The sequence below is a fragment of the Maylandia zebra genome, linkage group LG12, assembly GCF_041146795.1.
Source record: "Maylandia zebra isolate NMK-2024a linkage group LG12, Mzebra_GT3a, whole genome shotgun sequence".
NCBI classification, from domain to species: Eukaryota; Metazoa; Chordata; class Actinopteri; order Cichliformes; family Cichlidae; genus Maylandia; species Maylandia zebra.
In genome coordinates, this window is record NC_135178.1 from 24365081 (window position 1) to 24390074 (window position 24994).

Here is a 24994-nt window from a genome sequence, read left to right on the forward strand (position 1 = left end):
ATTGCATTTATATAGCACTTTTCGAGACCCTCAAAGCACTTTACAATTCCACTATTCATTCACTCTCACATTCACACACTGGTGGAGGCAAGCTACAGTAACCAAAATATTAAAACCAGATAATTACAGGCTCATTGCTAGACCTTTGGTGTTGATAAATACAACACAGAAATACCTAGTAAAGTAGACTGGATGAACCATTGTATTGGCATTGATAAACAAAGGGGAAGATTGGGAAAAGACATTGAAATCTTTAATTTAAGAAAAAATAATTTATTAGTATACCAGCATATAGATATTTTTAATTGGATAGTGACATATCATGGTGAAATCAATGACAAGACAGTAATGAAGTAATACAAATTGATGTTTCAAATTGCTTTCAGGCTAATACCTTCAAAATTACAGTGTGACTCAAAATTATTTACCCCGATGTTTGAAACAATCCGTCTTGTTTGAAGGTTACATTGTATAAATTGGAGGTTTAGTTATAGAACTTTTTACTTGGAAACACTAGTTGATAGTTTCTGTAAAATAACTTTTTTTTAATATGCTAAATGTTAATAACGTAGTATTACATAATTAAATAATTGCTCAATTAATTACATGGTATTTACTGGCATTAATTCTTTATTATCAAATCACACTACCACTCTTACATTATTATTGATGTTGTTTTGCAGCGCTTGTATTTACACTCCTGAGAGCATCTTCCAGTTATAGATTTAGAGAATAATATACCTACCTCTTCTAGGAAGCGTGTTCAGCAAACTTTAAAAATTAATTGATTAACTTTGGCAGCTCTGTGTTTTGTGTTAGATCACTCAACTTTGACTATGATCCCAGGTTAAGCACATATGTGAGTAAAGACAGAAAGTCATTGTTAGTGGTGTGCCACGACTCACCATGGCATCTGGTAAATAATAAGCAAAGCTTCCAAAACCTGTCAAAGTGGATAAATATATTAATGTTAAAAAATGGCAGGAAACAAAAGAATATTTTTAATCTGTCATCTTCAAAGACAGTGTCAAAATGTGATATAAAATATTTTCAACTTGAATTTTCATTTATTGAAGCCTAGTGAATTTTTAAATGTAATTATTCAGCTGTAATGTGACAGTGGCAAAATGACAAGACAGTTTACCGGTGGGCATTTGGTATTAGTTGGACAGACAGCATTAGACCATCCACTTTTAAGTAATTTTTTCATTAAATAAAAAATGCAACAGTTCATGGCAGAATCCTTTTTTCAGCAGATGCATAATATATTGTGTAATATTTAATGACCTCTTTTTTTTCTTATAGAGAGAATACATTATTTCTGCCATTAGTAGATAAAAATAAAAAATAAAAATTAGATTCACAGAAAATAAAATAAAATATTTTATTCTAAAAATAAATAATAGATCTGCAATCAAATCTCCACCTCTTTGCTTTTAGGTATATTGACAAATGAATGATCGTAAAAGTGCTCATGTTAAATACAAAAAAACTAGCAAACTAACAACTAACTACAATTCCAGTGTTTGTAAAACTGTAAACTTCCACAAATTGCCTTGCTATGCATTTTGATAGCAACTTTGTTAATGAGAAAATTAATTAGAGGGTCAGTCAGCTGGTTCAGCAGTAGCAGCAGGAGGAGTTAGAGAAAAGCTCAGGTTGTAGTAGAAGACCTGCCAGCAAGCACAGTCCATTATCTCAGTGAGTGACTCAGTTTTTGGAAACAGGTAATGCAGTTTCCCTCAACTCAGTTAACAGTCTCAGAGCTGTTAGCCAAACATGCTTACTGGAATAAGTCCCGGTTGTTTTCTTCCCTCTATAGTGATTCATACTGATTAATTTTTGAAACATGTGCTGCTAATCTTTGTTGTTCTTCTTACACAAACATACCTAATTCACACTTTCTTTCACACTTTTACAAAGACTGTGTTTTCTGCCACATGTTGCTTAAAAGACAGGTGAAGATTTAGTCAAGAGGACTACTTTTCTTTTTCTCATTACATGTGCATTTACACATGCCTCCAACACACACATAATTATGTTCAGTGAGCTGTAATCCATTAACTGACAAGAGCAGATTGATTTCTTAAAAGGTCTATTCAGTTACACACTGTTCCCAATCAGAGCAAATTGACAAATGTGGATAGCAAAGAGCAATTACCAATGATGGTTTAAACTTGTGTGTTACACAGTAGACCGGGAAATGTTAAATCCAACTGCAGCCAAAAACTGCAATTTCATGAGTTGACTCCAAGAGTCTGATACTCCATAGAGGTCCATGTTTAAATGTGGTCATTATTTTGTATCTAGTTTTGTTGTAAGCCAATGTTTTATTTACATGTAATGTCATTGTGAATTGCAAGCATACATTGCAAAACCATAAGCTAGCAAGTGCTGGCATTAATGTATACAACCCCTCAGCTTTCTTTCATTATCCAGCTATGTTCACACAGTCTCCAAAGGAGAATAAGATCGTAACCAAAATTGCATACTGGAGGTTTCAGTTTGGATTCTTTTCTTTTGTTAATGGCCTGCAACAGAAAATAATAAATAAAATTAAAATAAAATAATTTTTAAAAGAAACAAGTGAAAGCCATTAGTTGTTAGAATGACTGACTGTATGTCTGATTCAGTCCTCCGGGAACAAAGGAAAGTACATACAAAATGAAAATGGAGAGGATTTTAAAATTAAATGAGGTTTGTTAATGCAGGTTTAGCATTTGAGCTATTTTTGTTGTACTTACTTCCATGGATATATTTTTGTAAAAGTGTTGTGATTTAATGAACTTGGTTGATATATTCTTTGTATCTTTTAAATATTTCATTTACCAGAAAACTTTATTAAAAGTATTAAAGACTTGAAAAAAATCACTCAGTACAAACACTAAACTCCTATAAATATATGAAAATGCTTTTGTTTGTAATTGCAATTTCCTCTAATTTAAGAAATTGCGGGGGGAAACATATATCAGCAGCCCAGTTTTCTAATTTTAATTAAACCTTAAAAACAGTCAAAATAAAGTTGCTAATTGTGCTGTAGGTCAAAATAGAAAAGTCTCTGTTATTTATAAATATAATAAAGAATTTACCAAATATAATTCTGGTCAGTTTTTCTGCGCCTTCTGCCTTTGCTTTCCATAGTTTTCCTATTTACTAAATAAGCAAAAAGTATTGAAACAGTATACTTTTGTATTTGAATTTACATTACTGGTAAAAAGATTCAGAACCACCAGGTTTTTCCAGTTTTTTATTGAAAATTATGTTTGATGTCTTATTGCACTGTGAAATGAAAGCACAGTGTATATATACAGGTATATGTATTAGAGATGGCACGATACCACTTTTTTATGTCCGATACCGATACCGATATCATAAATTTGGATATCTGCCGATACCGATATGAATCCGATATAGTGTTTTTTAATCAACAAAACTGTTTTTTAAATATCTTGCTGCATTTTGTATAAGTTCATACTCAAGTTTAAAACAACAACTACACTAAAGCTATTCTGTTATACCTGTATGCAAAAAAAATGTTTCATAGTTCAGCAATACTGATCAATCTAATAAACTTAAACCTACACCATCCTCCCTATTCTGGTATTTTAAAGAGTACTTAGCATAAATATTAAGCAACCTAACTAATAGGGTTCCAACTCCCAGCAACAACAAAAATAAATAAATAAAAAATAGGGAACCACCCCTCACGCTCCACCTCATGATGCTTAATCGACGTAATCAACCTTAATTTGATGCAGTGTGAAAAAAATGCACAGAAATCAATTATTTTTCAAGAAATATTAAATAGATTCAACATCTTTCTTCAACAGAATTGCAGACTGCACAGATGGTACCTTCCCAAAGGAAAAAGTACTATAGCTTACTAGGGTATATATATTAGACTTAATAGTTACTATATACAGTAATGGACTTCTATTCATTTTGCATCAAATTAAAACTTTGGGTGTCAGATAATTATTTATTAAAAGCTTGACATTTTAAATGAGAATAAGAAAGAAAAGTATGTCTTTGTGCCCCCTTTTCCCTGTTAATGCCCTATCGGCCCCCCTGGCTAAACTTTGCTAGATCCGCCCCTGCACAGTTACCAGTCAGCTACGTAGAAAAAGATCCTGGAGTAGAAAGTAATATTAAATACATTCTAACAACAGCTGATCAAGCTTAAACGTGCTTCTGTTGTTCAGCCGCTGGTTTCCTCTTTCTGGTGCAAAGTGGGCCAAAAGCAAACTAGAGACACGGACTCACGACAGAAAAGCTGATCAGCTGATCGTTAAGCAGTTTCATGATTGAAGTAGCAGCAAGAAGAGGCAGTCGCTCCATATATCGTTTGTTAAGCTTAAGCAGGAATGCTTTACAAACATTCAGAGATGGACTTACACACTTGCTTTACTTCTCTCGGGGATAACTTTGTCGGAGATGAAATGCCGGGTTGCTAGCGAAGCTCCAAATGCTATCCAGAGCACCGACAGGTCCCGCATGCCACAGCCGCTCTATCACGTGATGCATACTGCTCCAACGTGCTAACGTTCTGAGGTGAGTTACAGCGTATTGCAAGTTTTGTGAGGTGCTTTCGTGATATTTAATGGATCGGATTACATTTTTTATTTTTCTCCGATATCCGATCCAGTAATTTAGGTCAGTATCGGACCGATACCGATACGTAATATCTGATCGGTCCATCTCTAATATGTATATGTATATGTATATACACTCAACAAAAATATAAACGCAACACCTTTGTTACTGCTCCCATTCCCCATGGGATGGACGTAGAGACCTAAAATTCATTCCAGATACACAATATAACCATCCCTCCCAAACAGTGGTCACAAATCAGTCCAAATGTGTGGTAGTGGGCACATCTGCTATATTGAGATAATCCATCCCACCTCACAGGTGTGCCACATCAGGATGCTGATCTGACATCATGAGTAGTGCACAGGTGTACCTCAGACTGCCCACAACAAAAGGCCACCCTGGAATGTGCAGTTTTGTCTCACAGCAAAATGCCACAGATGCCACAAGCAATGAGGGAGCGTGCAATTGGCATGCTGACAGCAGGAATGTCAACCAGATCTGTCGCCCGTGCATTGAATGTTCATTTCTCAACCATAAGCCGTCTCCACAGGCGTTTCAGAGAATATGGCAGCACATCCAACCGGCCTCACAACCGCAGACCTCGTGTAACCACACCAGCCCAGGACCTCCACATCCAGCAGGTTCACCTCCAAGATCGTCTGAGACCAGCCACCCAGACAGCTGCTGGAACAATTGGTTTGCACAACCAAACAATTTCTGCACAAACTGTCAGAAACCGTCTCAGGGACGCTCAACTGCATGCCCGTCGTCCTCATCGGGGTCTTGACCTGACTCCAGCTCGTCGCCGTAACAGACTTGTGTGGGCAAATGCTCACATTCGATGGCGTCTGGCACGTTGGAGAGGTGTGCGCTTCACGGATGAATCATGGTTCACATTGTTCAGGGCAGATGGCAGCTGAGAATGTCCCAGTTCTTGCATGGCCAGCATACTCACCGGACATGTCACCCATTGAGCATGTTCGGGATGTGCTTGACCGGCGTATACGACAGCGTGTACCAGTTCCCACGAATATCCAACAACCTCGCACAGCCATTGAAGTGGAGTGGACCAACATTCCACAGGCCACAATTGACAATCTGATAGACTCTATGCGACGATGTGTTGCACTGCATGAGGCAAATGGTGGTCACACCAGATACTGACCGGTTCTGGGACCCCAGACCCCCAATAGCGCAAAAAACTGCACATTCCAGGGTGGCCTTTTGTTGTGGGCAGTCTGAGGTACACCTGTGCACTACTCATGATGTCAGATCAGCATCCTGATGTGGCACACCTGTGAGGTGGGATGGATTATCTCAATATAGCAGATGTGCCCACTACCACACATTTGGACTGATTTGTGACCACTGTTTGGGAGGGATGGTTATATTGTGTATCTGGAATGAATTTTAGGTCTCTACGTCCATCCCATGGGGAATGGGAGCAGTAACAAAAGTGTTGCGTTTATATTTTTGTTGAGTGTATATATGTGTGTGTGTGTGTGTGTGTGTGTGTGTGTGTGTGTGTGTGTGTTTGGGTTTTTTTTCTATTTGAGAAATCAAAAACAGCATATAATTTTCAATATGATAATTTGCATTCAGTCAGATTTAATCTTGTATAAATGATTCAGCACACCAAAAGATATACAAGACAAATATAAGATATACAAAAGTGTAGAATGAGGTATACAAAAATATGATAGTTACTAAACACATCAGAATTGACCAAATAGTTATGATCTCTTGAGAAAATATAGCAGTTTACTATTCTATAATGAGTTTTACTAAACAGAGCACATGTACCCATTTAAATCTTCCTCTTTGTCTGGTAACAGTTGCTTGCCTTCATTCTTCAGTGCCAGATGTCTCTTTGGGTGGGACTGACAAGTAAGTACTGCTTGCTGTAAAAGTAACACTTTAAAGGTACTGTGCGATACTGAAAGTATGTACTACACATTACTTGTTACTTTAAAAAGTAATAAATTACTTGTGGCATCTTCAAATTAACTCCTTCATATGACAACCTTAAACAACCTATAAAGGTGTTAAGAGGTATGACCCAGTACTTCTTTTTTTCCATAAAAGGTAAAAACTTGCTCCTTTTTGTGGGTAATGCATTTGGTTGTTGTCATTTGTTCAAACTAAGCTTACTCTTATTTTAGTATTCTGGCAGCATTTCTTTCTTTTGGTCTGCTCTATTATCGTACGCTTCCCACCTTGTCTAAATCTAAAAGAGAAAAGTTGTTTTTCTGCTATCATATTCAGGAAAACAACACAGGGACTTAAAATATATGCCAGCTCTAATAAGCCTAAAACTTCATTCAGTCAGGAAACAGAAACATTAAAGAAATGAATCATATGTTTTAAAAAAGTTCTTTTTTCTTTTTTATGGTCAACAAGCTGTGGCAGTTTAGGAAGTACCTTTTCTATGAACACAGGCATATAATGAAAATCTAGGTTTAATAAAAATTGATTAGAATGGGGGGGAGCATTGGCTGCCACAGGTGCCTGGTGAAAAGAATATACTGGTAAGCACATAAACAGAATCTCTCTCTCCCTCATCCCTGTTTAATCAGACACAAGGTAATATCTTTTGGTTCAGATCACAGTGGATAGTTGAGCCCTGAGGGAATTTGGAAGACACAGATTTTCATTAAGGGGTATCTATCGAGATAAATCCTACCTGTGATACTGGCAAGTATTCCATTTTCTTCCCTGTTTGCTTGTTCCAGGTTGTGCATCTTTTAACAAAGATCCTATGTGTAACTTTGGATTGAGGCTGTATTTTCCCACCAATATTCTCAGTGCAAACACGAGTGCTTTTTATTATTGTGATTACTGGAAGATGAGAACATAGTCATTCCATATTATTTTATTTAGGCTTGCAGCATAATTAAAATCACACACTGTCTGTGTTTTAAATCAACACCAAACTCAGTTTTTATTTCATTAAGACCTTTCATTTGGGTTAATGAGTTATTCTTTCCAGTATTACAACACACAGCTGTTTGTAGTTAATCTAACCATTCATCTATTTATAGTCAGTACATAAAGTCTACAGTTTTCCTTATGGCAGTGTATTACACTCTTGGATCAGATGTCACTAGGGTTTTTTAGGAAGTGTACCAGAAAGATAAAGACACCTGTTACAGTTGTTTAGTTGCTCAGAACCCCCCCCCCCCCCCCCCCCCCCAAAACAAGCAGTAATAAGAGTGTCCATAATAACTTTTGGATAATATGCTAACTGTGTCTGTCATTAGATATGTTTTTTTTTTTTATTCTCTTTTGTATTTATATTTGGGCGTGTGGCATAATAATTATTATTAAATCAGCATCTTGAAAATTTACACCTCTTGTAAAAGAACAATAACTTCCTCTTACACACTGGCCTGGATTCAACTCTCAGATGATTAGAAACCAGTCCGTGTGTCATCGCAGGGAGTCCTCAACTTTTAAAAGCAATTATAAGAGCTGATTCGATTGAATGGCTATTACTGGTAGCTGTCTCAGCTCCATGTGCTAATAACAAATTACTCCTCTTCAAAAGTGATGAGCACAAGATGAGTATAGAACAGGATGATGCTCAAACACGTCATATAGCTTACTCTTCATGTTTCTTAAAGGTTGTACATGCTCCTCTAGTCAGCAGTTCACCCTCATGAAACTCCAAGTATTAATTAAAAGGGGAAATAGGTTTATGTAAGAGCTTGTGTGTGTGTGTGTGTGTGTGTGTGTGTGTGTGTGTGTGTGTGTGTGTGTGTGTGTGTGTGTGTGTGTGTGTGTGTGTGTGTGTGTCAATAGACATGTCATGCTTCTAAATGATAAATCATCTTTTTTTCTTTTTGTCTTTGCCCTCCCTCTAATGAAACTACAAACCCATGCTGTGAAATAAATATAAACATGCACCCTTACAAACATGTCAACTCACAGAAATAGCACAGAGTATAAACTCCGGGCCTTCTCTGTCTGAGCGGATGCCAGCTCGTCCAAATTGGATCACAGTGTCTTCGAGGGGACTAGGTGTACAAGTATCAAAGAGATTGAAGGGCTGACAGCCAGCCAAATTAAAGCATTAAACCTTAGCATCCGTCTGGTTTCTGCACAGAGCGGGGCAGGAAAGGGGAGTGAGTGGGAGAGAGATTATAGAGGCGAGATTTAAGGGAGGGGACAGACAGGTGGTAGGGAGTGAGAAGAGAGAAAAACAGAACACAGCAGCATGAGATGAAGCGGAGGGAGAAGAAACAGAGAGGAAACCAGTGAGCAGGAGTGGGAGGCAAAAGGGAGAAGTGATCCGACAGCAGAGGGAGAGACAATGTCAATCCACAAAGGTCAGATAAAGGCAAAAGCTGTTACAGGAATGAAAGCACTGGGAATAAGAAATAATTGTCAGCCTAAATTATTATGTGTGACTCTGAACCCACAGGAAGTACATGTACACACTCCATATTTACTATTTTGGAAACAACAAAGTAATTTGCTCTGATTTTTCCTGTGAAAAGTGCTTGAGGCAAGAATAAACAGATGAACAAGCCAAGCAAGTTTTGTGAAAAATATACTTTACATAGAGTAGGTTATTGTTTTTACATTTAATGCCACACAATTATATATATACATGAATAATAAATGTGTGTCTTGATCCATTCTCAACAACTCTGCAGTTACTGAGTCAGCAGAGTGTTGGCAATTTTGATGCAATATGCACCTTAACAACCCCCCCCCCCCCCCCCCCCCCCCCACCCCACCCTTAACTTTACTTTAATTTTATACATATTTGGCAGTGGGACTGAAAACACCTGATTTAAAAAGTGAAGAGGTGATAATGCTAATACATTTGTCTATCTATTGTATGTTGTAGCTTTGAAGTTTAGATTAGAATTAGAAATGTATTTTTGTGCTCTAACACGTACCTTCAGAATGAAATAAATATAGTAATACTTCCTTCAAAGTACAACTTGTGAAGTTGGGGGTGGGTTTGGCTACAAAGAAGTGTTTTTATTTATTTATTTTCCCAATTCAACATGCAGAGCAGTAAGTAGTCCACATATCGCACATATCCCTCATTTTAAGCCAATATAATGCTAGTACGTATCTATATTGGAAGTCCTGAAATTTCCACATGATATTGGTAGGGATCTGCCTATTAAATTATGTGTTCTCTAAGAACCAACCAATGGGCAAATCTGTTGTGAAAATTGATCTTGAATAATAGTCATTCACTCCTGAGTAACATCACCGTTTTCACAGGTTTGGAGTTCCAACAGACAGATACTTGTTCCTTAGATAACAGTATCTGGGTATGACAGCAGGAGATGCAAACCGCTTCAACACAATGACAGCAATAACAGCTTTTAGCGCTGTGCTGTCGAGTGGCACAAACAGCCGGGTGGAAACGGGACAACAGACAAACCACCACTGAGATTCAGACAGCTAGAAACACAAATGGATACTCATACACTGACACACAAACACACACATGCCAATTAGTGACAAACATTGTAATTGCATCTCATAAGGATAGCAAAGTCTCATTAAAAATGAAATGAAAAAGGCCTACATCCACCATACTGTGTACACACAGACAACAGCAAATGTCTTTTTTTTGGTGCTTCATTTCTTAAAAATTAATTTGAATTTGATGTGTTTACCAAAACACTGATTGCTTTAATGAGCGGCACATTGTTGAGTGGTTGTTTGTGTGACCCCCCCTGATGAAAACTAATTGACTTTGAGTCTAAAACTTTGATTAGAAATGTTGTCTTAGTAGAACATTCCTCTGTCAGAAGAGAATTGAGAGCCATTTCAGTTACGCTATGAGTTTTACACCTATATTGTTTATGTACTTTATAAAAAAATCTTTCCTTGTTGCTTTTAATGAAGTGAACAGAAACTGGGAAAATAGAGAAGGAAATTGATTGCTTAATTACGAATATGCTATGAACGCAAAGCAATTAACAAAAGCAATCTTTCTCTCTCACACACATTCACACACAACTTCAGCATTGCTTAATAATGTAGCTATAAATAGTTTTATATAAATTATTTTCATTCTGCTTAACTGGTCAAAGAGGGCATTAGGGTCTCTTTTTGCATATTTAATTAAATTGAATTCAAAATAAAATAATAAGTTATAATAAAAACTAAAATGACATTTTAAAGATTGCATTGCAGATATAAACCCATGGTGTCAAAAATAGTAAATATGATATTCATATCCTGTTAATCAAGTTTATTTAATTTTATTCTATTCATATAGCACCAGTGGACAGCAACAGGTTTCTCAGGATGCTTTATATTATAAGGTAAAAACCCTAATATATCAGACTGCAATGACCCCAACCCTAAGATGATCCTCTTTGAGCAAGCGCTTAGTGACAGTGGGGAGAACGAACTCCCTTTAACTAGAAGGGTCCTCTGGAAGCAGCAGCCTCAGTGATGGGCACCCATCTGCCATGTTGAGGGTGTGAGAGGAAATTCAATTTCAAAATCCTAGGTGATTTCAAACTTGGGTGTCCACATTGCCTGCTCACCTATCTGGTGAGGTGATGACAATACCCCACCAGCCCGAGAGGTAAACAGAAAACATCTCCTTCCTTCAAGAATCGCAAATAAGCCTAAAGTTGACAACAACAGGCTGTGGTAGCGTGATGGTAAAGTGGAAACAACCACATTATAATGGTAACACAAGTTTGGTGCTTTGCAAGGATCTGTACAGACAACATGCAAATACAAAGCTAGGCAACAACCCAGGCTGATTTTAAAGCTGAGTGCATGTTGACCCCAGCTTAGCAGCCAGACCTTCAACTTCAACAGGCAACAACAGGCAGTGATGGGCAGGAAAGCGTCTAGCCTCCATTTCTCCCTGTTCATGTTTCTAAAGTAGAATCGTTGGGCTGGTTTTCATCTTTGCTTTGAGTAAACAGAAAGCAGAAGTTCCACCTTCGTGAAAGCATCTCCAAAAACAAAATACGAAAAGACAAAAAAAAAGTAGAATTTGGATTAAATACATGACAAATACGGTCACTCCACACACTGTGGTGATGATGGCAGTTTTGATGATGATGTAGGTGTTACTGGTATGGTATATATTAAAAAATAAGCAAACAAACAGTTTACTCACATAAACTTTTATATAATCCACTACACGCTCTATATGTTTTAGCTCCAGACACCCAAAGTAAATTTTAGTAGTTGTCTTATTATGTTCAAAGTTAAATAAGACTTTTCTGTCATATTCTTGCATTGACAGTCTACCTAATACTAGGGATGGGTATCATTTAGGTTTTATCCGATACCAGTACCAAACTGGTACTTTTGAAATGGTGCCGGTGCTTAAACGGTGCTCAAACCGGTGCTTAAAGAATGGAGAACACAAAATTAGTCCAAAAGCCTCTCATGTTCAGCTGTTTTTTTGTAAAAAGATAACAATGTTAGCCTTTTCTGCAGCTATGGGGCATATATGGTATCACTCTTGGCTGGAAGCAGTGCTTAATCAATGGAAAAAACACAAACTTTGTCCAAAAACCTCTCATGTTTAGCTGTTTTCCACTTTTTCTTTGGTCATTTTAGCTTTTTTGGCCAGGGTGAAGGGAGTATCTGCCATCAAACAAGAAGACAGCCGCATGTAACTGCGACGGTGTTTGCTAGTTCACCTTACATGCATTAATGTAATAACGTGGTTAGCCTACTCAACGTAAATTACACACGAACAACATTAAGCTACTCACGCAGGGAAGAACGGCTGCTGCTGCCATCATCATCCGTCATCATTTCTGCTACACTGGCAGGGCTAGGGGCCAGGACTCTCCTCTTTGGGTTCTTGGGGGATGTTGCTAACTCCGGGTCAGATAACAGGCAACCCACGCGCAGTAGATGTGCGCGGTGTGAGGTCTCGCAGCAAGCTATCAAATACGGCGCATTTCTCGGCTTCTAACAAAATGCTATACGTCGCCAGGTGTTTCATCAGATTCGAGGTGTTACCTCCTTTGCACAGTATCAGCTTAACCCTAGAACACTATCGCTATAAATAGTAACACGATCACTAATGCCGGGTGATTTTTACCCGATATAATATAACCAATGAAAAGTAATCAAATATATCAAAATATGACAACACATGACAAATTAGATTGGTCTTCTTTTACTTTCAACTGTGCCATGTCTAACAAAATGAAAAATAAAACTCCTAAAACAAAATAATGACTCTGGAAAGCTGGTCTTTGGCCCACCCATTCCTGGGACATTTGAGACTTCCCTGGTGATGGCACAGGCTCCTCGACACGCAAACAGCTGCAGGAGAGAGAAATCATGTAAATGTATTTTCTCGGGTGTAAATCACCCAGCGATAGTGTTCTAGGGTTAAAGCACTTGTTGCAGGCTGCTGAGTTTGCATCTTTTACTGTGAAGTACAGCCAGACTTTGACCGCTTCTCCTTGGGCATTTTTAATCTGTAGCTCTGCTCTAAAAGAACATGCGTACCTGGGCCCGCCTACTATGCTTGCAAAGGTAAAATGATTGGCTGGAATCCAAAGTGTATGACATCTCAAGAAAAAAAAAAAAGCACCGAAATGTGCGCTGCTTTTCAGTCTGGTTACTACCGTTTATGTCAGAACCTGTGCCATAATGGCACCAGACACCGGTACCCCCTACCTAATACTAGCACACAAGTGCACATGCATACATGTCCCTTACGCCACTCATTTAACTCTGACAATCAAGGTCAGCGTCTTTTTGAGAGTGAAATATTTGTGCCATGTTTTCTATATTGCATTATCTAGAGAGAGTGGGAAAAAATGGCTCAGATCAAGGCCTTGACAGACTAAACGTGGCAGTTTGTGCAAGATTTATTTCTTTTTTTTAAAGCAGTTATTGCAGTCATGATCACAATTTTACATTGCAATCGTTAAAGGATAAAGTAGAGGGCTGCTTTAAAAAAAATCTATATTTATCAAACACAACTACAGTGGAGGACCCCAAAAATCACAAAGCATGTCTGTTTGTTAATGTTTTCACGCTGTGTGATTGACTATAAACATTTGCTCATTCAATTATGGATCAACAGAGTGACAGCAGAAGGGGCTTTACTGAGTACTTTGAACAGATTCTGCTGTCGCTTTTCAACTTGAAATACATCAGTCCCTTGCTCCTGGCTTCTCTCTAGGCCTTCACAGGGGGCCTGCCATCTGTCATGTGGTGCACGCACGTCATACACACGGTGTCCACAGTATATGAGCAGCGATGCACACAAACACACCAATATAAAGAAATTCCTGGGAACAAGCATGCAGTGGCATAAGCGATCACACACAAAAACCAGCAAACTCATGCTCACGTGCACGCACTGTTTCCTCCCTCTGAACTCATTCATTCTTGTTACAGCAACATAAGAGTTATCAAGCATCCTGTCAGGGGAATGGGAGAGAGAAATACAGTGGGGGAGAATGACAAAGAAAGGATGGCATGGCTTTGGCTGCAGTGTAGCTCTTGTATATTTATCTCAATTAGATTTTCTGGGACACTGTGTATACATAGGGTTTATTCCACCAGTCTTTGTGCGTTTCAGTTTGTATTAGTAGATATCAAGATATTTGTTGGACTAGATATGTTGTTCCGCTGTAGTTTAGAAAAACACTGCAGTGGAGTGAAGATTGGAAATGTTGGTGTCTTTTTTTGACTGGATGTCTGCAGTTTACCTTTCTTACCTCACAGTAGTCCATTTTTTTCTTCTCATGATTTCTATGCAGAAGCCCAAAAAACTGCTCTATTGCCTATTTTCCAGTGTAGAGTTTATTTACTTCAGTTCCATATGCTTTGTTTTAAGTGTTTGACAGTGTGTGCAACTGTATCCAAATACAATGGGAAACCATCATATGGAGCACAAACTCTTCTCTCTCTCTCTCGCTCCTCTGGATCTGTCAGTAATCCGGTGCCGCTGCACTTGAATCTCTATTTTTCTCCGAGCTGTATCTTTTGCTGTCTTTGTTCTCCAATTCCTCTTTCTCTGTCTCTTCACATCTCTATTTATGTGTTTCTCAGTCTTTGCCATAACCTCATATGTGCTAGGATCTATTAGCCTCTCTTCCCCCCCCCCCCCTCACTCTCTCACGTATACACTTCTCTGTCAGTTTTCTTTCCTTCCCCTCCCCTCCCTTCCTCCATCGAGATCATCTGTAAAATAAAAGGTGAATATAGCCTTTAGCTAGGTACTAGCACTTCAAAGCCCTCTCATTTTCCCTCTCTCTTTTCATCATTGGAAGGTTGAGTACTGTTATAAACCCACATAACCTTTTCACCACATGGCCCTTGTCTCTGTCTGATCTCTTATCGATGCCAATTTTATCTCAAGTGTGAAGGAGCTACTGTACATTCAGTTTGAATATACAGTATATGGCTATGACTTAAACCTTCTGTTCCAAGTATGTCTAAGGCTTCCTAATTACATCTACTTCTCCAGAAACACAAAAATGCAATGTGTGTGAGCATGTAACAGGGAAGCCTGAGGATTTGAGTACCAGCTGCATATGCATATTTGTGTATATGAGCACCTCCCTTTGAAACTGTTGGTGCTCCTTGTATTTCAGCCTGGCCTCTCAGCAGTTTTGAGGAGTACTCTCAAAAACTGGACATGAATTGTTAAAATTTTCATGTCAGTGAGAGTGAATTTATAGGTAATGAATTATAATAGGGAGCATATTTCGCGTCAGGAATAGTATTTTTGTCGAGGGATATGTCACCATGACAACCAGGAAAACAAAGTTTTAAAAGACATGGCAAGCTGTATTTTAACCTAAAGCGTAAGCCACAAATTTGTAATGCATTACGTTAACCAAATGATATTTGCAATTAATAACATATTTTAAAAAAATATGTGAAAAAGCTGTGAGGTGTATGATTCAAAACTTGAGTCTCCAGGATGAAAGTCAAGACAGCCTACTCCACCACCATCGCTCACAACTACCAGACTTTTTCTTGCATCTTGATCAGCACATGTAAGAGCTGAGTGTTGAAAAATTCTGTTCAAGGACATAAAACAATGTTGGGAAATTCATGCCAAAGACTCGAGGAATAAAAAAGAAAGAAAATTGGTGTCCAAAATCACACTCCAGTAGATTAAACCTTGTGACTATATCACAAACTGTTGTTAGACTGAGTTGTGTAGTTGTAGGTAGGATAATCAGTGTTATTAATTTCTTTGTGTTTTGCAAGTTATGTCTAATCAGTGTATTTTTTTTTTTGTTCTTCTAGGCTGATTGCACTACTGGGGGGAAATATAAATCCATGTAGAAAAAAAAACTGATCAAGTTTATTTTGGCGTTGTTGACCATATGCTTGATTTATTGTTTTCTTGTATCTTCTAATTTACTTTGTCTTTGATAACTTCAAACTTGACACTGTACGATTTTTCCAACAAAAAGTTTAAATTAGTTATATAAACTGTCATTGCCGTAGGCAAAGACTGCACAGCCAGACAAAGAAACATAGGTGCTATGTGGGCTATGCATCACATGGTGCAAAGCACTCCAGTGAATAATCAAATAAGCAAGAATGATATAAGATCCTTCTGGGAACTCATTTCACCTTTTGGGTTGAAAAATGGTATAGCTGCTATTTTGTCTAAGTTTGAAATGTCATTGCAATATTAGAGAGCCAGAAAAGAGAATAGTTGATGCTGTACTGACTACTGCTGCTTGGAAAAGACAGTAAGGAGGTGGAAGAACACAAGACACTTGCTGGCATGTTGCACTGGATGGGTGCCTGGAAGAAAGGGGCTACAGATCCCTACACAGTCTTGTTGCCAGTACCAGGATTTTTAGGCATGATACAAGCAGCTATGGTCAGCTAGTATACAGTTACTCTGTCAGTGCGCATTTGCGTGTGAGTGTATGTCACCCCAACTGACTCACTGTATTGCTTATGGATGCTGGAGAGATCCATCCTTTCTTTCTCTATTTGTTGTGTTTAACACCTATAGAAATAAATATCATATCATTGTTCGATGGGATCATCAGCATTAGCAGTGGTTACTTAGACACCTACAGATACCTCTATACTCTGATCCCTTCATCACAGTCCACCCACCCTTTACCTCTCTTTCTTTTCACTTTAGCAAACTAAGTAGCTACTGAAGATATGCAAAGATGTAGCTAATTTTGAGCACATTTAAACAAGGCAGCTATCTACCTTCACTTCCATTAATTTTCTATTATTTTAGGCAATTAGCAAATGGCTTAATTATAAATATATTAATCAAAAAATAAGGTATTGTCTCTGGTTTTAAAGGATCTTGATATCTTTTTCTTAATGACTTTTTTATGAAACTGAAGTGCTCAATTAATGAATTTTGGATAATCAATCAACCCTTCCCTTCACATTTTTATTAACTGCTCTCTGTCGTTTCCTATAATATTTCCATCTGTGGGTATGCAATCCCTTTCTTTCTTACTGAAGTAACTCTGATAGAGTCTTGTATCATTATGGAGTTCTCCATATTTCATCTCTCTGCGGTTCCCTCCTTCCTTTCATCACCTTCACCATCTCCCTTTACTGCCCTATGATTTGCATTTGTCTCCGTCTTACTCAACAAGCCTTGATACCTACTTTATTTCCCTGAGCTTTTTACTGTAATGCATGCTTTGAAAACATCTCAATCCAGCTTTTCATTTGTCCTCCCATTTATTTTTAATTCTCCTTTTCTACTCGTTTGCTAATGTTGCTCTCACGATTCATCAATGTATTTACTGTCTTCCAAATCTATGTACACAGCTGCAGATAATTAAGTTTTTTCATGCTGGCTCAGGCACAGGGAAAGGCACCAATAGCATTGGGAAATCCCTTACTGGTAAATGGTGTAAACACTGCTAAATATTTTGTTTGATATACAGTATGTCACTAATGTGTTAGATAAACACCATCAGATCAGCCTGTTTGCGCAATCCGTGTGTAAAATACCAAAGAGACACATATTCACCCACTCAGAAATCAGAAAATCTTGTTTCCTATAAATAATACAGTTCTGGATTGGGTCAATCTGTTACAGGTAAATGAACATACCCAAGCTCCCCATCTCATGCCAGTTATTGCCAAATGATGACAAAGTGAACTGATTGAAATGCAGTTCCTGTAGCTATTTTGTCAAAATCTGATCAGACTTTCTTTTTTTCTTTCTTTCCAGTGAAACGTTTCACTTTCTTTCTTTCCAGTGAAACGTTTCACTTTCGGAGAGTAATGATTGTGTACAAGCGTATTACACATTTAAAAATAATAGTAATATGAAAAAAAAAAACCTTTCCCCCTACATGTTCACATGATAGATCCACTAGATTAAGGAAGTGTTGGGGAAAAAAGAAAACGACACACATCTGTCCTAGCGAAGTAATAGCAGTAAAAGCCCAAAGGCTGTAAACAGAAGAGCTGTGGATTTTCCCAGGGGACACGTTCATCTCCTTGACTTTACAATAGATTGAGCCGGGGCACAAAGATATATATGGCGTCAGGTTTGTCTGAATGGATTGAGGGTGGATGAGCGAATAGCCAAAGGAAAGAAGAGATGAGAAAAAGGATAAACTGTCAACCCATGGGCCACTATACCCACACCACATATGCCCATAGTTTATTTTGATTCTGTACTTTCTCTTGTGAGCACACACACACACACACACACACACAATAACACACAATAAAAATTAATTCACTGGCAGGCACTGAGAAGCATCAAATAGCGAGCAAGTATCACATTTCGCACTGTGTCTTTTTTCCTTGTGTAGATATTGTCTAAAAGAAATCACTCTTGACTGTGGGTTGACATAAGACAAATGGATTTTTGAGGATTACTATTTGCTGAAAACTGAAAGTTATGCTAATTCAATGGAAATCACATAGGTGGTAGATGCTGAAAGAAGAGTGGTGAATTTTAACAGGGGATGAAGTAGCCACTAGAGAAGAAGGGCATGGGGTGCATTTTAATTGGATTTAAAGAACAATTGAGTTGCTGGATTGATGAGTGGATGAATGGAGAAAAGGAACAAAAAAAAAACTTCCCACAATTATCTCCTGTACATGTTTCAGGTAATGGAAAACAAAGTAAAGGAATTAGTTTTTAGACCAAATGAGAGGAAAAAGAAAATAGAGCACGGCTGTGGTAAAGAGGCACTTATCTGGCATCCTCATAAAAACTAGGAACTAAAATCTGGGTTCATTATACAGTTCACTTCAAGTTGAATTTGTGAGAGGCAGGAGAAGAGTAGAGGAGTTACAAAAGAGAGCAAGGTGGAAGGATGAGTGGAGTGAAATTAAGGGTTATTTTGCAAAAATAAGAGAAGAGGGAACGTAGGAAAAGTGGCATGTTAGGAATTTCATTGCAAATAAAAAAAGAAGAAAAAACTGTGAGACAGATACTGAAATAAAAGGGGACGGCTTATTCATCTGGTGAGTGTGATAACAGTGAATGCAGCCACTGGATGAATATAGTGGTAAAGGGTACTGAGGGAGAAATGAGGAGAGAAATGAGGAGAGGAGCGCAGATAGAGTTACAGACAAGACAAAAAGAGCCTGGATGAAAGAGAGGATGTATACATCTCCAGGGCACAAAGACTAGAGCTGAATAGATGATGTTAAATGTGACAAGATGAAGGGACCAAAGGGGGTCCATTAAATGTTAATGGGAACAGGGTAGACGGTCGAGAGGCTACCCGGGGCAAGAATAAGAACAGATTGTGTTTGTGAGAAATCATTGGTCTGGTATTTTCAGCAACAGGAAGTGCCAGAAGTCTAAAGAACCTACAGTGATAAATTTCTAAAGAAACAGAGTCGAAAAGGGCACGTTATCTTTTACTCATTCTACCCCCCTGAGCACATTAATTCAAGTGCAAATTCCCTGAAGGAGCGTATATCAGCAAACTACGATTCCACACATCCACGCAGGCGCTCACAGAGGCATTTACAGTATAGAGCAGAGCATATTTTCAGCCTGCCAGCTCTGTGACTAAGCATCTCTCCCTGCCACTCAGTGCTTAGTCGTGTATGGCACTGTGCATGGCAGCAGTTTGGAACTGTGGACCTTCAAACAATACATGTAACAATATACGGACACAAGTAGGTCATTCAAACACACACTCACACACTAAACACAGAGATACACTTCTGGCTAGGACAGTGCTTTGTGAGCTTGCATGACTTCCTATTTGTCTATGAATTTCTGATCAAACCAGCCACTTTCTTTTGATTACACACTCATCTTACAGCCAGGGGATACATGGTTTTTCATTCAACCACTCTTCTGCTGAAAACAAACTAAGTCCTACCTGTTGCTGGAAGTATAATCATAACCTAATGAATAAATAATACAATATCTGTTTGCTAGGTGTTTTTGTTTTTGCTGCTGAATAGAGACACTTGGGAGATTTGTGAGGAGACTCCCCCTTACACAATGGCAGTCTTTTTTAATATCTTTGTTGCATTGTAGATCATAGATTAAGAGGACTGTTATATTAGAGATAATATGCTAATGTTAACTACACTTTCCCCTTATTTAACATAAAATAGTTCCACAGAGAGGCAGAGGCTGTGCTTTAGGGAGAGAGAGACTCTAAATTTCTTGTGTTTATTGGTTCTCTTCAGGTATTGATTTCCTTGCTTCCTATCCATCTGTCTTTCGCTGTTGTTTCCATCCTTCAGACACCGGGTCACAGAATCTGGAGGACAGTGTGTCAGTGTGATAAAGTCTGTATGGTGTGTGTCAGTGTGTGGTGGAAGGAGAGCTGCTTTGAGAGACACAGCTAGAAGAATCGGTCACACCTGGACGCAGGTGAAGTGCTTGCAGTTCATTTATTCTGACAGACCAACAAGCAGGAGACAGTGCTCAATAACATGCTCTGCTGCAAACAACTCATGTAAAATGCACGCTGACATACAAACATAAAAACGTCTGCATATAAACATTAAGTGGATGGGACAGAGTGTATACTTGATTTATGTAGTGTGTGTTTTTGCAATGGTACTGAAAAGCAGACGAGGCTAATAAAACCCCCATGGCCAAGCACCTGAAGTTGTAGAGAGACACCTGTGTTTAGGAATGACTGATATTTACATCTCTCACATGAACACCTCTCCATAGCTGTTTGTCAGGTCTTAGCTGCTTTAGGGAGACTGAATCCGGCATCATTTATCATGCATCACCATACTGCCCACACAGGGGTGGGGCGTTTGCGTGCGTGGGTTGGCGATGATGTTGGGTTGTGAGTGTGGTTTGGTGGTGGTTGTAGTTCATGATGATACGTCAAGAATTCCAAATAGCAATACTTTCTATTTTTTGCCTACGCCATGGCTCACAATATGAAGTGCTTTGAAGTAACTATTGTTTTAATTTGGCAGTCTAGAAATAGAAGTTAATCGGATTGGATTGAACCGAATTGAACTGAAATACAGATCTATCATTTACTCTTAAAACATTGTTCATCCCTACAGCTTAACATCGTACCAGTAGCTCTAGCTCCTTCTCATGTTCATTCATTAAACTGTTGCCTACATCAGAGTGATGTAAACTTGGGTTGGGTTAATGCAACGAGCCCTTTAAGTTATTAGCAAAAAGTATTAATGAGGCTAATGCTTAGAAGCCCCCCACAGACTTAAGGATGTGTGATGTAGAGGGGATGAGGGCACTAATTCTCCAAAGTGCCCCAATAACTAATGGATTAGCAAAGCTTTCCATTAGCCAAAGCCTTGATCGTGCTAGGCTAATGTGCTGTTTCTAGACTGGAACAATGCAGCTAGTTAAAAAAAAAGTTAGTTAGCATGCCAGCTATAATACACATGTACAGACTGAGTAATTTCCCTAGATGTCCTCAGCCCAAAAATCAATCTCAGTGCCAGTTTTATTTAAATAGCACAATCCATTTCACGTGAGCTATGAAAAATAAAAACATTAAAACTATGGCAAAAATAAGAGAAAACAAAAAAACACGACAAAAACTAAAAAATAGAAATTAACATGCACACAAACTCACACAGTTATTAACTGTAAGCTACTTAGAATAAAAAGGTTTCAAGTCTATTTTTGAATGTAGACACAGTTGCAATTGACCTCAGGTCAGCGGGCAGCTTGTTCCAAAGAAGAAGACCACAGTAAGTGAAAGCACCTTCAGCACACTTAGATCTAATTCTGGGAACTGTCTTACGATCCTCAGCCGATGACCTGAGGAGTCTAGTTGGGTTATAGACACTGAGCAAGTCAGAGATGTACTGAGGGTCCAAACCATTGAGTGCTTTATGAACTCAAAGAAAGATTTTAAAGGCGATTCCGTAATGAACTGGGAGCCAGTGACGTGACTTCATCACTCGGGTTACATGTTCAACTATTCAGAGACATGTAGGCTCACTCGCACAGGTCTAACAACCCTGTGATAGGCCCAGGTGCAGATATTTTTCAGGCCCTTACTGCCACATCATATTGAGCAAACACACATCATATACTCTTTCCTCCTCTTTCACACAGACACACAAACACAGGCTGCATTTACTAGCATGTGAGCTGCATATTCCTAGATTTTATACTGTGCATTTAGACATTTGAACATTTTATTTACACTGCCTTTGACATAGTATTTTATTCTATTCTATTGTTTTTTCTTAATTTTTGCTGCTCTTAATTTCGTACTGTCCACTTTCTGCCGTGACCAAGCAAATCTTATCTCTCTCATCTCTTAAAAAACATTGGCCTTTGGTTTACAAGATCTGACCATCTGACTGTCTTTGCTCACTTGCTCACTAGACATGACTGGACTTACCTGTGCTCAAACATTAGGTTCCTGGTAGATCGATTCTGGGCTCAATGATTTTTAAGAATAGAGGCTGTGACTAAGCAGCATGGTGAGAGTTTGTGAAGTTTAATCATATATTGTTAGAGTTTAATTAATTCCTCAAAAGTGGACTTGAACAATGGGCAGTGAGACTGAAACTGTATTAGCTTCTACACATTAATCATCTACATCAATGCAGAATGAAATGGTTTTTTGGAAAAAACCCTTCAGCTATTGCTAAAAAGGAAAATTGCTTCCAACAATGTTTTTGCCAGTTAATTACAAAAAGGGTTTGCGTTCATATATTTAAAGTTATTGCTCATAAAATCAGATTAGTGTCCTGGAACTGCTTGAGTGACAACTTCAGCCAGTCAGTCAACTTCAAGTCAAACTGTTTTTGAGCAGACCATCCCTCATACGTATTTAATCTTCTGTGTTAACTTTTTTGTTTATAATTTCAGACAAATAAAGAGTGACATGAATTTGGTTTTAGGGTGACTGTAACATCTCGTAAATAAATAAGGCCAGTGATGCTTGAACTAACGTGAATTAATTAAACTTGATTTAATTAAACAAACTGAATTAAACTACAAAACGAAATTAATCAGACAGCACGCTATGCATCAGTAAAACACGCATGCACACAAATCTACAGGCACACATACTAATTTCTCCTGATTTGAGACTTCATCCTCACCTCTTTGAACACTTTGAAATCCAACTCATTAGGTTGTTTTTGTGCAACCAGCTGACACGGTATTCATTGTCATATTGTATAGGTCACATGTTACACACACACACACACACACTTGCACACATGCAGTGCTTTATTCTGCCCTCTCAGCACGATGATTCTGTCTCCTCGAGCTTCTCTTTTTCTAAAACTTTTTTTCTTTTCACTTTCTTTCTTTGGCTTTATTTTTGCAGTGTCAACAGATTACTCCCTGTGGCATTACACAGGCTGACTGTGTGTGTTTTAGATTGTGCTAACTTGCTTTTATACATTGCCATTTCACAGTTTGTGTGTCTGCATCTCTGTTTGTGTTGCTATACTGTCTTTAAACAGTCTTTCACCGCTCTTTGTTTTTCTCAGTAAATCTGTGACAGGATTTTAGTCAGCTAGGAGTAAAATAAACACTGCTAACATTAAAGGATGCAGTGAGGAGCAGAAGAGGAGGATGAAATGAGGATCAGGATAGATAAGGGATGGAAAAGGGAGAGGGAAAGCTGGGGACTTTCAGAGAGGCAAACAAAAAACCAAAGCAATAAAGAGGTGAAGAGTCAAAAGAGTGAAGAAGCAAGGATAGGTGAATGTTTATGTTACCATGAGGGTAAACAAGAGATGATGGAGAAAGCGGCTGGTGAGTGAAGATGTTGCGAAAGATTGGGAGGTGAAAATCGAAAGATTCTGAAGGAGGAATGTTAGATAGGATGTGGCACAGGAAAGCAGATGATTCCAAACTGAGGACACTGTATAGTATTCTGCAGTGCTGTAAGGCACTTAAAATAAAAATCACTGCAAGACTGTGACTCTGAAATGATTGGGGCTGAAAGGTAAGCACTCAGAGGGGCTGTTTTGAACAAGAAGGGAGATAACAGGGGAGTGGGTTGAGAGGGTAGGAGGTAGAGGTATATTTGATAGCACTAGAGGCCTAACAGGAAGGAATAAGAAGTGAAGTAAGCACACACAAAGTGTCTCATTGCTGAGGAGAATTTAGGAAGCGGAGCACAAAAAGTCTCTGGCAAAAGTGACATATTTTGAATAGATATATTTATGAGTCCTTATGTTTTCTAATAGCGTTTTACATCACGGCAACACTGTTACTACTCTGCTACCATATATCTGTTTAATTATACTTCCTTCTTTCTTTTTCTAGACAACACAACATATGACTGTAATAGCTTGGTATTCATAATAAATGTCCAGTGCATTTGGAAACAATCTCCAAAATGTTTTTCCGGGCCCTTTAATTAACTCTGCAATGTGGTGACCTTGCCTTGGTGCACTCTTACTCTTTTACAAAGACTCCTAGGATCAACAGTATGACATATACTTTCACTGGTGATTTTTCTTAGAATAAAACAAGTAGTACAACATTTTTTCTATGCTTTGAAATCTAATATATGCCTTCTTTTTTTCTTCTTTGTCTGCTCCCTCCTTCCGTTAGCCTGTGAGCTGATGAACCGTGGAATCCTGGCTCTGGTCAGTTCAATTGGCTGCATGTCGGCAGGCAGCCTTCAAACTCTAGCTGATGCCATGCACATCCCCCACCTCTTTATCCAGCGCTCCCCAGCGGGAACACCCCGTTCAGCCTGCCCACCGACCAGTCGAGTCCCTGGAACAGATGACTACACCTTAATGGTTCGCCCACCTGTCTATCTCAATGAGGTCATCATGCAAGTGGTATCTGAGTATAGCTGGCAGAAGTTTGTTCTCTTCTATGATTCTGATTTCGGTAAGGAAATATCTATCTATCTATCTGTCTGTCTGTGTCCATTACATACAAACGCGACATTTTAGTAGGTTATGAAGACGATCTGCTTTAACTGCCGTCTCCAACAGTACATTACAGAGAAAGATAATGGACACACTTCCTTTTTGTTTTTTT

At 38.4% G+C, this 24994-nt stretch overlaps 1 protein-coding gene across 4 annotated transcripts in view; it reads left to right on the top strand.

The window, feature by feature from the left end:
* The window catches only part of grid2 (glutamate receptor, ionotropic, delta 2), a 558936-nt gene that overhangs the window by 287724 nt on the left and 246218 nt on the right, over window positions 1-24994 (top strand). For all 4 annotated transcript variants that reach the window (XM_004547245.5, XM_004547246.6, XM_076890935.1 and 1 more), the window contains exon 3: window positions 24554-24841. In XM_004547245.5, coding sequence (XP_004547302.1) covers window positions 24554-24841 — 288 coding nt within the window. The remainder of the gene's footprint in view (window positions 1-24553; window positions 24842-24994) is intronic.